Source organism: Nicotiana sylvestris, chromosome 1 (assembly GCF_000393655.2).
Source record: "Nicotiana sylvestris chromosome 1, ASM39365v2, whole genome shotgun sequence".
Classification (NCBI taxonomy): domain Eukaryota; kingdom Viridiplantae; phylum Streptophyta; class Magnoliopsida; order Solanales; family Solanaceae; genus Nicotiana; species Nicotiana sylvestris.
The window spans coordinates 28,050,022-28,063,208 of record NC_091057.1 but is presented as its reverse complement, the minus strand read 5'-3'; the positions used below and the strand labels follow the sequence as shown (position 1 = coordinate 28,063,208).

General features: G+C 42.6%; 1 protein-coding gene across 1 annotated transcript; it reads right to left on the bottom strand.

Moving 5' to 3' along the window:
* Positions 1-10,188: 10,188 nt before the first annotated feature.
* Positions 10,189-10,701, bottom strand: LOC138891328 (uncharacterized). The gene has a single exon (XM_070174727.1). The coding sequence runs from the start codon at positions 10,699-10,701 to the stop codon at positions 10,189-10,191; it is 513 nt and encodes a 170-aa protein (XP_070030828.1).
* Between the last annotated feature and the right edge of the window lie 2,486 nt (positions 10,702-13,187).

The window sequence follows — 13,187 nt, the reverse complement described above, 5'->3', positions numbered from 1 at the left end:
ATTAATTAGTGGAATCAGTTACTTGAAGTTATATTTACATTATGCAATTGATTTGAATAGATTTGAACCATTTGGAGTTGAGTACTCGTGGCAAGAGCGTGATTTCAGATTGATTTTTGAGCCGGTTCGACGTAAGTGGCTTGCCTAACCTTGTGTGGGGGAAACCCCCTAAGATTTGGTATTGTTTATATTTGAGAGGCCTTATACGTGAGGTGACAAGTGCGTACTTGTGCGAATTATTGAAAATCCTATTTTCATATAGTAACTATAATTGTGTTCTCTTTCCTGTTTATACTACTTGCAATATAAGTGTTCTATTTTCATGCGTAATTGCTCTTAATTGCTTTACTTGCTCAAACTACCTTATTTGAATTATGCGCATCATGCTAGGTTAGAAATACCTATTTTACCTTGGTATGAAATTTGAATTGAATCGAGTATTCCTCATGTTGCTACCGTATGTTTATTTTGGGACTACGGGACGGTATCCTGGGAGATCCCTTTTCCTGTTTACTTTGGGACTACAGATTTGTATTTCGGAAGACCCCCCTGCACTTTTATATTGGAATTACGGGACTGCACCCGGTAGATATACTGGGTATTTTCATTTGGGACTACGGATCGGTATTTCGAGAGATCTGATCGGTGACAACCTTGTACCACTACAAAGTTGTGAGAGTGGTTGAAGCAGCTTTTATCCGATATGGTTGGGATCGAATCCACAGGGAGCTAGAAGTGGGAATTGGATTCCTATCTGAACTAGAGATGCGTAATTGCTCTTAATTACTCTTCCAATCATAATTGGTCTTTTGATTTTACTTCTAATATTACGCTAATAAGATGCTAAATTAAGCTAAGAGTAAGATGATTGAAAGGTTGTCTAAATGGTTAAGAAAGCACTAGGGAAATGACTTTCTCCTAGGTGAATACTTGACAGGTTCTCGAATCTAAGGAAAGGTTGTCATGTTGGGGATTATGATATAACCATTGCACAAAACTTCTCACTCTATACCTCTCGACAGTTTGAGTGATTTTGCCTTAATTGACTTTCTCAAGACTATTGGGTATGATAATTTGTGCAAGCAATTTAGGTACAAGTTGGGTATTACTATCTCTAGGTTTAACCATTTAATTGGGGCTATCAATCTCTTGAATACGCTCCAATTCCTTTTTGGACTAATTTTCCTAGACTCAAACTCTCTTTCTCAAGAAGAGCTTAAGTCAAAATGGCACAAATTAGTGTTTGCAACCACTAATTAAACATGGAAAACATAAATTAGTCAAAATATCAAATACCCATATACGTTCAAGCATTAAAACTCAAGACCCATCAAATACCCACACTAGGGTTGAGCCACAACACTAGCTAATGTGTCTAGCTACTCATAATAATGAAAGAAAATAAAGAAATAGATGAAGAAAAACCCTTAAGATTTAATTATAAACTAAGATAAAGAAACTTCAGTGTTAAAGTAGCTACAAATGACTCAAAATGGTCAAAAACCACTGTTCACGAGCGCAGCTGAAAGTTAGATTACAACTGATGACCTAAAAATGGGAAAAGAAAGTATTTATACTAGGCCGAATTTTCTGGACAAAAATACCCCTGCGGGGATAGTACGGTCCGCACAAAATCAAGTGCGGCCGCGGTGAGGCTTCTTGGCTTTAGATCTCTGCTCTCTAAACTTGGCCACCGCGGGCCTCATATAATGCATCGCGACCGCGATGGCTTCAATTGCGGTCCACACAAAAAGGACTGCGGACCGCATTGGCATTAATTCTTCAAAGTCCCAACTCTCTGAACTCCTTCTTTGCGGACTGCATAATTTTGATTGCGGCGCGGTGAGGCCATTGCGGTGCTTTGCGGCCGCAATGCTTGAGTTTCCAAAATATGCACTCCCTAAATCTCCTCACAACGGACCACACTAAATGGAATGCGCTCGCAGTGGATCTGTTGCACTGTGCTTGGACTTGTTCTTGGTACTTGTGCATATTTCACTCCTTTTTAAGCTGGTTTCGACTAATCTTCACCTTTTTGACCAAACACTGCAAACAAGTACAACATGTAAGCCTTTGGGACTATTTTGTATACATTTTAAATCAAAACTCAAGTAAGAAGGAGTGTAAAATAAACCATAATATCAACTCCCCCAAACTTAAGCTTTTGCTTGTCCTCAAGCAAACAAAGTATGACCTACCTCCTTAAGAGTAAACCCAAGAAAATTAAGCTGACCTAAAGTGATCTCATCTAGCATCAAATGGGACTAACAATTGCCCTTAATTGAAATGAATCATTAACAATATTCGACCTTCTAAACACCATGGATTTAGTGTGACACAAGAGCATCAAGAGTTGACTCGACCCATCAAAGAAACTCTTTCTACTACTTTGGTGATTTTGGACGCAAACTTATACTTCTCAACTCTCCCTAAGCAAAGCTCACTTTTAGATTGTAGCACTCAGAACGAGGATAGTGGAAGCACACTCATCTCTTTAAAAGAAAGGTCACAAGTCCGGCTCTAAGTACCATAGGCTTGCCCCTTATGTGAGTCACCACTAATGTAAGCTTCATTCAACTCAAGATCACATAGGGATTTTATGGTGAAGTAGCGAAGGCTTTTGGTTCAGGGTAAGAAATATTTGGTCTAAGTAGGTTCCATCCTCCCTTTAGCACTTCATTTGCTTCTTTTTGGCATACATTCTCTTGACTTTTTGAGTCATTAAATCCTTTCTTAGGGATTAGAGAGACACACTGTCACTCTTTCTTGTTCATTTCAAACCTTTTTCTCCTTTATCAACTTTTCACACCTTTTATCTCTTTACTTTTATTGAATCCCTTCATTCTTTTCTACATTGATCATTCTTTTTGTCTTTTTGATTTTCTTTCTTTTTCATTGCCTTTCCTTTTCTTTATTTTGTACCTTTTTACAACTTTGTTGCATTCCTCGTCTCTCCCCCCAAACTTATGCTTTTGCCTTGTGCTAAAAAAAGATCGGGTGCCAAGAGAGGGTATTTTTAGAATGGGTAAAGGCTTGTATCGTGATTTTTGAAAGAAAAAGGTCTATGGCTCAAAAAGGTTGACTAGGGATATTATCAGTGGTAGGCTATGGAAGTGTTCCAGATATCATTCGGATCAAGGAGATCCTATAATTATATCTCAAGTCAAATTACACTTAGGATTTCGCCTAGACAAACATTCAGGGCATGTTCTAGACTAATGGCGCGGAACTTGGACTTGCAATTCAAATTATCACCACACAAGCTATGAGATTGCTAAAGAGACAGAGTCGGGGGCCCACAACAACCTTAGCTAAGATTTGAGCAACACAATGGTCCCGAAAAACCACTTGATGATTATCGGTCAACACAAGAGTCTCAAGGTCACTACTTTCACCATCCTATACACAACAATTTATTTTTGACCATAGGATCAAAGGAAAATATATTAGGCCCAAGTGAAGCTTTGCCTGAGGCACCATTACTCACTAGTTACTATTTACACAAAAAGCAAAAAGGAAACAGACACCAAACCCTTAAGAAGGTTGTCATGCCATCCATCATCGGGAAGAGCCACCCGGTTCACACAAATTCCACATTTGGAAAGAACCATGACATTAAGAAAATCAAAGGCTTATTACACGCAAAAACTCAAAACAAAAAGTTACGAAGATAAAATAAGAAGCTATGAAAGGAGAAATGCGGAAAGTAAAATAAATATATACAAGAGGGGATTTAGTCGAATATACATAAGGGAGAATGAATATATACATTAGAACGTAACTTTATATACAGACCAAAAGTAAAAAAGTACGGAAAGTGCAATAAAATGATAAAATTATGTACATATCAAAAGTAAAAAGAAAGTATAAAGAAAAAGGTAATGTCATATATACAGTCATCAATATAGGGCTACCCCCTCAAATGAAAGCTATCATTGTCCTCAATGCTAACTAACCAAAATAAGCACAAGAAAAGATAGAGAGGAAAAAAGAAACTCCCTATTGGCCCTCCATCTGCATAGGATCCTGGGTCTGGGTCCCTGGGTCCTCGGACTGCTCGGGAACCTGTGACTGGCTCCCTGAAAACTGTGTCTCCACTAGGACCTGGGCCTGTATTGGAATCTGGGGGTCTCTAGAGGAGCCTCCCTGCGGGTCCTCCAACTCTATAACAGCATCATCTGCACAGGGAATCACCCTATTCCTCATGGGTGGCCTCTCTTTCTCCTACTCAGGTTGGGCTGCTAGAGCCGAGTCATGCAATAGAAGGTCCAAAGGCAAGTGATCCGCCTTCAACCCTTCCACCTCCACTCTCAACTCTTTCACCGACTCCTTGGATGCCCGACTCTTCCTCAGTTTCTTTGCTTCTTTGGCCAAATCCTTCAATGCTTTTTTGTGTGAACCCACAACGTCCAATATTAATTACTGGTTCTTCAGGAGCTTCTTTTGGTTCTCCAGAAGCTCCTTGAGAGTGTCCTTCACTGACTGTGGGACCTGTGGCTGAGGGGGTGCAGACTGGGCTACCACCGAAGTAGAAAGTACAAACAACTTAGAAGTAGTTGTCTTCACCCAGTTGTTGATACTGGAAAGGGTCTGGCTTAGGTGGTGGGCAATCAAAGGATATGCTGCGGAAGAGGGGATATCTTGAGCTGTAGAAATGGAGGGTCCTGGGGCCATGTCTGGTGTGGCTGAAGGAGGCTGAGTAGGAGCCACTACTATTACTGGCTCTCTAGACTGGCTAGTTGAAGTAGTGGCTTTGCCCTTAGGGTCCTTGGGGTTGTCAGGACCCTTGGTGCTCTACCAGGAGAAAAGTGACTTGGCTTTCACTTTCACATCAAATCCTCTCTTCTCCACATCTAGATCCTCAAAATATATGGACATGAAATTTGGAAAGGGGTAGGATCTTTCACCCTCATTCACCACCCGTGTAATCACCCTGGACATCAGATTCTTGATGTTGATCGGGTACCCCGCCATGATCGATGCCACCAATATAGCCCGGGAGCTAGGAAGAGAGTTGTCGTTAGTGGTGGGGTCTATCCTGCTACAAACAAATGTCTCCCACCCTTTTGCTTCAGATGTCTCACCCTTTTTCTAAGTACAATGCCTCATCCTCCTCCGGGAAGCCCAGGTAGTCATTGATCGTTTTTCCATCAAATTTTACTTTCAAATTTCGCACTTTGGTCACTGTGGTGCCCTTTTTGATGTGGGCAACATTTGTGTAAAACTCCTTCACCAAGTGCTCATTTGCATCCTCCACGTGGCCTATGAAATAGTCCCATCCTAATATTTCTCTGAACTGCCTCAGCACATTGGGGTTATGAGGCAAAAGGTCCTTTGTGATGAATTTCCGCTCAGGTATTAACTTCCTCTCGGGACACCATTCTCTACACTTGTGGTAGGCCACTTCACTCACAAACCTGTCTTGCCATGCCTCCGGGTTCTTGGTTCTCTCCACCCCTCCTACTTGGGGCTCAACCACTCCTTTTTCTTCTGCGGGATCCTCACCGGATAGTGAAGCTGTAGGTGAGGTAGAATATGCATTGTCACTACCTACAGTTGAGCCCTCAGACGACTCAGAAGAAATGTGCATTGATGCTTGGGCAGTAGGGGTGCCCGGAGGTGTATCCCTCAATCTAGGCCTCTCCGTCCACTCAAGAACATATTCTGGCATGGAGTCGGAGTCGGATGCCTCCCGGGAGGGCATATACTCACTTCCCTACTGGGAAGCAGCTCTATCAGCAGCCCTTATGATTCTCCTGGTGTCCTTGATAGCTTGTTGGGCTTGTGGGGTCAATCTAATCATGCCTCGTCCCCTACCCCAGGAGGACTCTCCTTTCCCTATCTGTTTATCGCCTCTGCCTCGTGATTTTACCATTATCTGCAAGGAGAATGCATTCTATTCTTGTTAGTATCCCAGTATTAGATGAAGCAATACAGAATAAGATTGCAGGCAGTTGAAAATGAAAAAGCAGAATTGCAGACCGCACAAAATGAAGTGCGGCCACAAATAAGCTACCGCGGACCACACAAAATGCACCACGGTCCGCACTGAGGTGGGGGTCAGACTACCCATTCTCTGATAAAGGTCTTCGCAGACCGCACAAAATGGTGTTGCAGTCCGCATTGAGGCACTGAGGACCGCACAAAATCCATCATGGCCACGGTCCTCAATTATCAGCTTTCAGAAGTTCCACCACCGCGGTCTACACAAAATAGCATTACAGATCGCATTGAAGCACAACGGACCACACAAAATCCACCGCGGTCCGCGGTAAGTTATGCCCAACAACCCTAACCTAGGGTTTCAAGTTTTCACATTTTTAGTCCTATTTTCACCTATTATTGATCCCCTAGGTGTTCAATCAGTGTTTTTAACTAATTAGTCCTAATCTAAACAACTTATAAAACCCTAAGCTTAAAAAATTAAAGAAAAAGGGGAGAAGAATCGAAGAACTGTCAATTTAAAGGAAAATAAAACAAATTTAAAAGCTAAGTAAAGATAAAAAATACTAAAAGTGAGATGCAATCTAGATTAATGAGACTTAACAGTTGAATTCGAGCAGGTAGGAGTGATGAACATTGATTTTTTTTACTATGGAGACCAAAGGAGCGAAAAGTTTGAAATGAGGGCCTCAGGTCCTATTTATAGAAAAAGGAACTGGGGCCCATCTCACCTACCCATCGCGGACCGCACAAAATGGCATCGCAGTCTGCGGTACTTAAAAACATGAGGCATTGGGGAGATGTCCACTACAGACCGCAAGAAATGCAATGCGGCCGCAGTGGTCCATCGCGGACCGCACAAAATGCATTGCGGCTGCGGTGGAAAATATCAGAGACTCCTCATTTTGACCAATTAAATATGCGGACCGCATTGAAATGTTGCCCCCGCACTGAGGCCTTTGCAGCAACATAAAATGCACCACAGTCCACATTGCAAACTTCAGAGAGTGTGCATTTTTCCAACTTGGTCCTGCACTGCATCAAAACAATCCTACAACATCTTACAACCAGTTAGTCCAAAAAAATCCTATACTACAAAGAAAATCAAAGAAAAATAAAAAGAAAGACACATGGTCTGCCTCCCAAGAAGCGCCTGATTTAGCGTTGCAGCACGATGTAGGTTACCATCAAATCACTTTAGATGGAGCAGTGCCACCACGTGGCTGTCATCAATCTTGCCCAAGTAGTGCTTGACCCTGTGTCCATTAACTCTGAAAATCTCCCCATTTTTGTCCTTCAAGTCAAGTGCACCAAACGAAGTCACAAGCACCACTTCAAAAGGTCCACTCCATTTCGACTTAAGGTTTCCCGGAAACAGACGTAATCGAGAGTTGAACAAGAGAACCAAATCACCCACTTTGAACTCCTTGCCACGAGCATATTTATCATGAAGGTACTTCATCTTGTCCTTGCACAAGGATGAACTGGAGTAGGCATGGAATTGGAATTCATCAAGTTCATTAAGCTGCTCCACACGAAGATTTGCTGCCACATCCCATTCAAGATTCAGTTTCCTCAAAGCCCACATGGCATTGTGCTCTAACTCAACCGGTAGATGGAAAGCTTTACCAAACACTAACCGATACAGAGACATACTAATCGGAGTCTTGTAAGCAGTCCTATAAGCCCATAGAGCATCATCCAACTTCTTTGACCAATCGGTCCTATTTGCATTGACCGTCTTTGACAATATACTCTTGATTTCCCTATTTGAGACTTCAACTTGGCCACTCGCTTGAGGATGATAAGGAGTAGAAACTTGGTGATTGACACCATACTTTGCAAGCAAAGTGACAAAATCTCTATTACAAAAATGAGACCCCCATCACTTATGATTGCACGAGGAGTGCCAAACCTTGTAAAATTGCTCTTCTTGAGAAACACAACAGCACTCCGGACCTCATTGTTGGGTAAAGCCACGACTTCAACCCACTTTGAAACATAGTCAAACGCCACAAGAATGTATGTGTTCCCACACGAGCTAACAAACGGGCCCATAAAATCAATGTCCTATACAAAAAAATATCAACTTCAAGAATGGTATTGAGAGACATCTCATCTTTCTTCTAAATTCCACCCGCTCTTTGACATTCGTCACATCTCTTCACAAGTTCACTTACATTTACAAAGTTGGCCAATAAAACCCACAAATAAGAACTTTTGAAGCTGTCCTCGCCCCGCTATGATGGCCACCATAGGGAGAGGAATGTCAAGCCTCTAAAATACTCAATTGCTCCTCCTCCGGGACACACCTTTGGATCACACCATCCGTGCAAATCTTGAACAAGTATGGTTCTTTTCAATAGAAATCCAAACTATCTCGTTTGAGCTTCTTTCTTTGGTTAGAAGAGAGCTCACACGGGATTATACCAGTCATAAGGAAATTAGCAACGTCCACAAACCATGGCATACCATTTACCGACACCAAAAGGAGTTGCTCATCGGGAAATGAATCATTAATCTCTAGGCCATCACGAGCCCTCCCCTCCTCCTCCAAGTGGGTCAAGTGGTCCGCCACTTGGTTTTCACTACCCTTCTGGTCCACAATCTCCAAATCAAACTCTTGAAGTAATAAGACCCATCACATCAGTCTAGCTTTGGAATCCTTCTTCGTCATCAAGTACCGGAGGGCGACATGATCGGTATGAACTATGACCTTGGCACCCATGAGATATGGCCAAAATTTCTCCATTGCAAATACAATAGTCAAAAGCTCTTTCTCTGTCATCGTGTAGTTCACTTGAGCATCATTCATGGTCTTGCTCGCGTAGTACACCAGATGAAACCTTTTATTCACTCTTTAACCCAAAACTCCTCCAACCGCAACATCGCTCTCATCACACATGAGCTCAAAAGGAAAACTCTGATTGGGTACGGTAATAATAGGAGTGGTGGTCAACTTGTGTTTGAGAAGTTCAAAGGCTGGCATACATCTCTCATCGAGCATGAACTTGGCATCTTCTTCCAATAACTTGCATAAGGAATTCACTACCTTCGAAAAGTCTTTGATAAATCTTCGGTAGAACCCCGCATGCCCAAGAAAACTTCTAACTCCCTTAACAGAGGTAGGGGGAGGGAGACTTGAAATCACATCAATTTTTGCTTTGTCCACCTCTATACCATGCTTTAAAATTTTATGCCCAAGAACTATGCCCTCCTCAACCATGAAGTGGCATTTCTCCCAATTAAGAACAAGATTGGTTTCTTCACAATGGGCCAACACTCTATCAAGATATTTCAAACATTCATCAAATGAATCGCCCATAAAACTAAAGTCGTCCATGAACACCTCCAAAATATCTTCCACCATGTCGGTGAAAATAGCCATCATACACTGCTGGAATGTAGTCGGTGCATTGCATAACCCAAAAGGCATCCTAGAAAAGGCAAAGGTGCCATATGGACAAGTGAATGTGGTCTTCTCCTAATCTTCCGGAGCAATCAAGATTTGGTTGTATCCAGAATACCCATCCAAGAAATAGTAGAAGGCACGCCCAGCAAGTCGATCTAACATCTGATCAAGAAAAGGCAATGAAAAGTGATCCTTGCGGGTTACTTTATTCAACTTGCGGTAATCCATGCACACCCTCCACCCGGTAACGGTCCTGGTAGGAATCAACTCATTTTGCGAATTTGCAACCATGGTCATGCCACTCTTCTTTAGTACACATTGCACCGGCGAAGTCCAAGAGCTATCAAAGATGGGGTACACAACCCCGACATCCAACCACCTGATCACCTCTTTTTTCACAACTTCTTGCATTGCTTCATTCAACCTCCTTTGATGTTCTAAGGAGGGCTTTGCATCATCTTCCAGAAAAATCTTGTGCATACAAAATGCGGGGCTTATCCCCTGAATATCAGCTAAGGTCTATCCAATTGCCTTCTTCCTCTTTTGGAGCACCGCTAATGTGGCATCAACCTGCATGTTAGTAAGACAAGAGGAAAGAATAACTGAAAAAGTTGAACTAGGGCCTAAGAACTCATACCTGAGGTGTGGAGGCAATGACTTCAACTCCAACACCGGAGATTCCTCGATTGAAGGTTTTGTTGGTGGAGTCTTCCTATTCTCAAGATCCAAAGAGAGTTTCCTAGGGTCTAAGAGTAAGAGCCCATTCCATGTAACACATTCACGCACTCTACTCGGCCTTCATCCTCATTTACATCGAGATTCAACAATACTGCCTATAGAGGGTCCTCCACATTGATCATTGCACTAGTATCATCAACTATCACTGCCATGACAAGGTCCATAAAGGAGCACACCTCAGAACTGTTGGGCTGTTTCATTGACTTGCACACATGAAAGACCACTTTCTCATCACCCACCCGGAAGGTGAGTTCCCATACTTCCACATCAACTAAGACCTTCCCAATAGCAAAGAAAGGTGTTCCCAATATGGTTGGAACCTCATAATCTACCTCACAATCCAAGATCACAAAATCAGCTGGCAAGATAAATTTGTCCACCCGGACAAGGACATCATCAATAATACCCAATGGACTGTTCATAGTTCTATCTGCCATTTCCAATCTCATGGAATTAGACCTCGGTTTCCCAATACCCAAAGTATTAAAAACGGAGTAGGGCATCAAGTTGATACTTGCCCCCAAATCACATAGAGCTTTTGCAAAGTCCGCACTCCCAATGGTGCAAGGAATAGTGAAAGCACCGGGATCTTCTAGATTTGGGGCCATTTAGTGCACTATTGCACTAACTTGGTGGGTCATCTTGGTAGTTTCGCGATCCATGGATCTTTTCTTTGACACCAAGTCCTTCATGAATTTAGCATAGCCCGACATTTGTTCTAGAGCCTCCACTAAAGGCACATTAATGTATAAGCTCTTCATCATGTCAATAAACTTTTTAAACTAATTCTCATTTTTCTGCTTTGCGAGCCTTTGAGGATAAGGTGGAGGTGGCCTTGGCAAAGGAGCCTTGGCTTTAGGCACAACCATTTTCGGCATGTCCATTACGTGTTCCCTAGACGGGTTCACATCATTCTGAGTCTCCACCTTGGCATCATGAATGTGAATCCTCACTTCCTCATTCACATTCTCATCAATCACATTTTCAACCACCAAAGGAATCTCATCTTCTTGCAACTCAACTTCATCACTCAAAATTTCTTTTTTCTTGGAGGCATTCACATCACTGCCTCGTCCACTTCTTGTAGTTACCACCATAACATGATTGTTTCCACCCTTTGGGTTAACTACCGTATCACTTGGTAGATCCCCCTTAGGAAGAGTATTCAAGGATTGTGAGGTTTGATCTAATTGAACCTCCAAGTTTCTGATTGAAGTATTGTGGGAAGCCAACTAAGCATCAGAGTCCGCATTCTTTTTCATCATCTGTTCAAACATCATTTCAATTCTCCCCATTTCGTTGTTAGAAGAACTAGGACCTTGGGATGGAAATGTGGTGGATTGTTCGATTGTTGATACATTTGGGGCCTTTGAAAGCCTTGCCCCCGATTTCCCTGATTGTCATTGTTCCAACCTCCTTGATTGTTGTTACCACCCCAATTGTTGTTGTTGCCAGTCCAATTACCCTGATTGTTCTGATTGCCCCAATTGAAATTTTGATTGTTGTTCCCCCAATTACTATTGCCTTATTGTTGTTGATTGCCCCAATTGCTTTGGGGTCTCCATTGTTGTTGGTTGGAAGAATTGACCCTTTAGCCTTGATAGTTGTTCACGTATTGCACCTCTTCATTCCGCCCATCATAACCATCATCTTGGAATCCACCACAATCATTGTCATATTGATCCGAATTCCCTTGCTTCTGTTAACCTCTTTGTCTTCTTTTGTTCACTAGCATGTTGACACCCTCCATAGCATTTACTTGGTGCAGATTTTGAACCTGTTGTAACTGTGCCTTTGCTAGCTGGTTCATTGTTGTTGTCAGGTCTGCTATCCTGCCCATGATCATGTATCTCTTTGTTCAAGTGAGTGACCGTGGGGTTACCTTGTGGCACATTGGCTCTACTTTGCCAAGCGGGGAGGACGTATCAGCCATCTCGTCAAGAATGTCACAAGCCTCATCATAAGACAGCTTCATGAAATTACCCCCAACAAGTTGGTTCACTATGCACTAATTTGTTGTGTTAATACCCCGGTAGAAAGTTTGTTGGATCATTGCCTCAGTCATATCATTGTTGGGACATTCCTTTACCATGGTTCTGTATCTCTCCCAAATCTCATGTAATGGTTCAGTGGGCTCTTGCTTGAAAGCTAAGATCTTATCTCTTAATGCTGCCATTTGCCCTGGCGATAAAAACTTTGCAATGAATATATCCACCAACTCATCCCAAGTAGTGATGGAATGGTTGGGAAGTCGTTCAAGCCAATCCAATGCCTTCCCTCTCAGTAAGAAAGGGAATAGTCTCAACTGAAGTGCATCCTCCGACATATTAGTTTGCTTGCTCCCCCAACAGGTATCCACGAAACCCTTGAGATGTTTATAAGCATTCTTATTGGCAGCGCCCGTGAAATACCCTCGCTACTCCAGCAATGTCAGCATCACATTTTTAATTTGAAAATTACTCGCTCGGATCCGGGGTGGGAAAATTGCACTAGCATATCCTTGGTTGGGAAGCACTCGAGGAGTTACTCTTGGAGGTGGCGGGGGAGGGTCTGGAATATTACCATTGGCCTGGCAACCTCTCTTTTGTTCTTGAGGCACGATAGAAACCTCATCATCAATATTGTCATCTACCTCCTCCCCCGGCGGAAGATCTCCAAGAGGTGCATTGTTTGCTGCCATTTTGTACCTGAAGTTGTGACACACAAAAATTAGTAATACAGAAGGAAAGAAGAACAGTACACAAACTATTTAGATAGATAGCCAAAATCGTTAGCTCCCCGACAACGGCGCCAAAAAGTGATCGGTTCCAACTCTGCACCACTACAAAGTAGCAAGAGTGGTCGAAGCAGCTTTTACCCGATATGGTCGGGATCAAATACCGAATTTTCTGGACAAAAATACCCCTGGGGGGTAGTACGGTCCACAAAAAATCGAGTGCGGCTGCGGTGAGACTTCTTGGCTTTAGATCTATGCTCTTTGAACTTGGCCACCGCGGCCGCATAAAATGCACCGTGGCCGTGGTGGCTTCAATTGCGGTCCGCATAAAAAGGACTGCGGACCGCATTGGCATTAATTCTTCAAAGTCCAAACTCT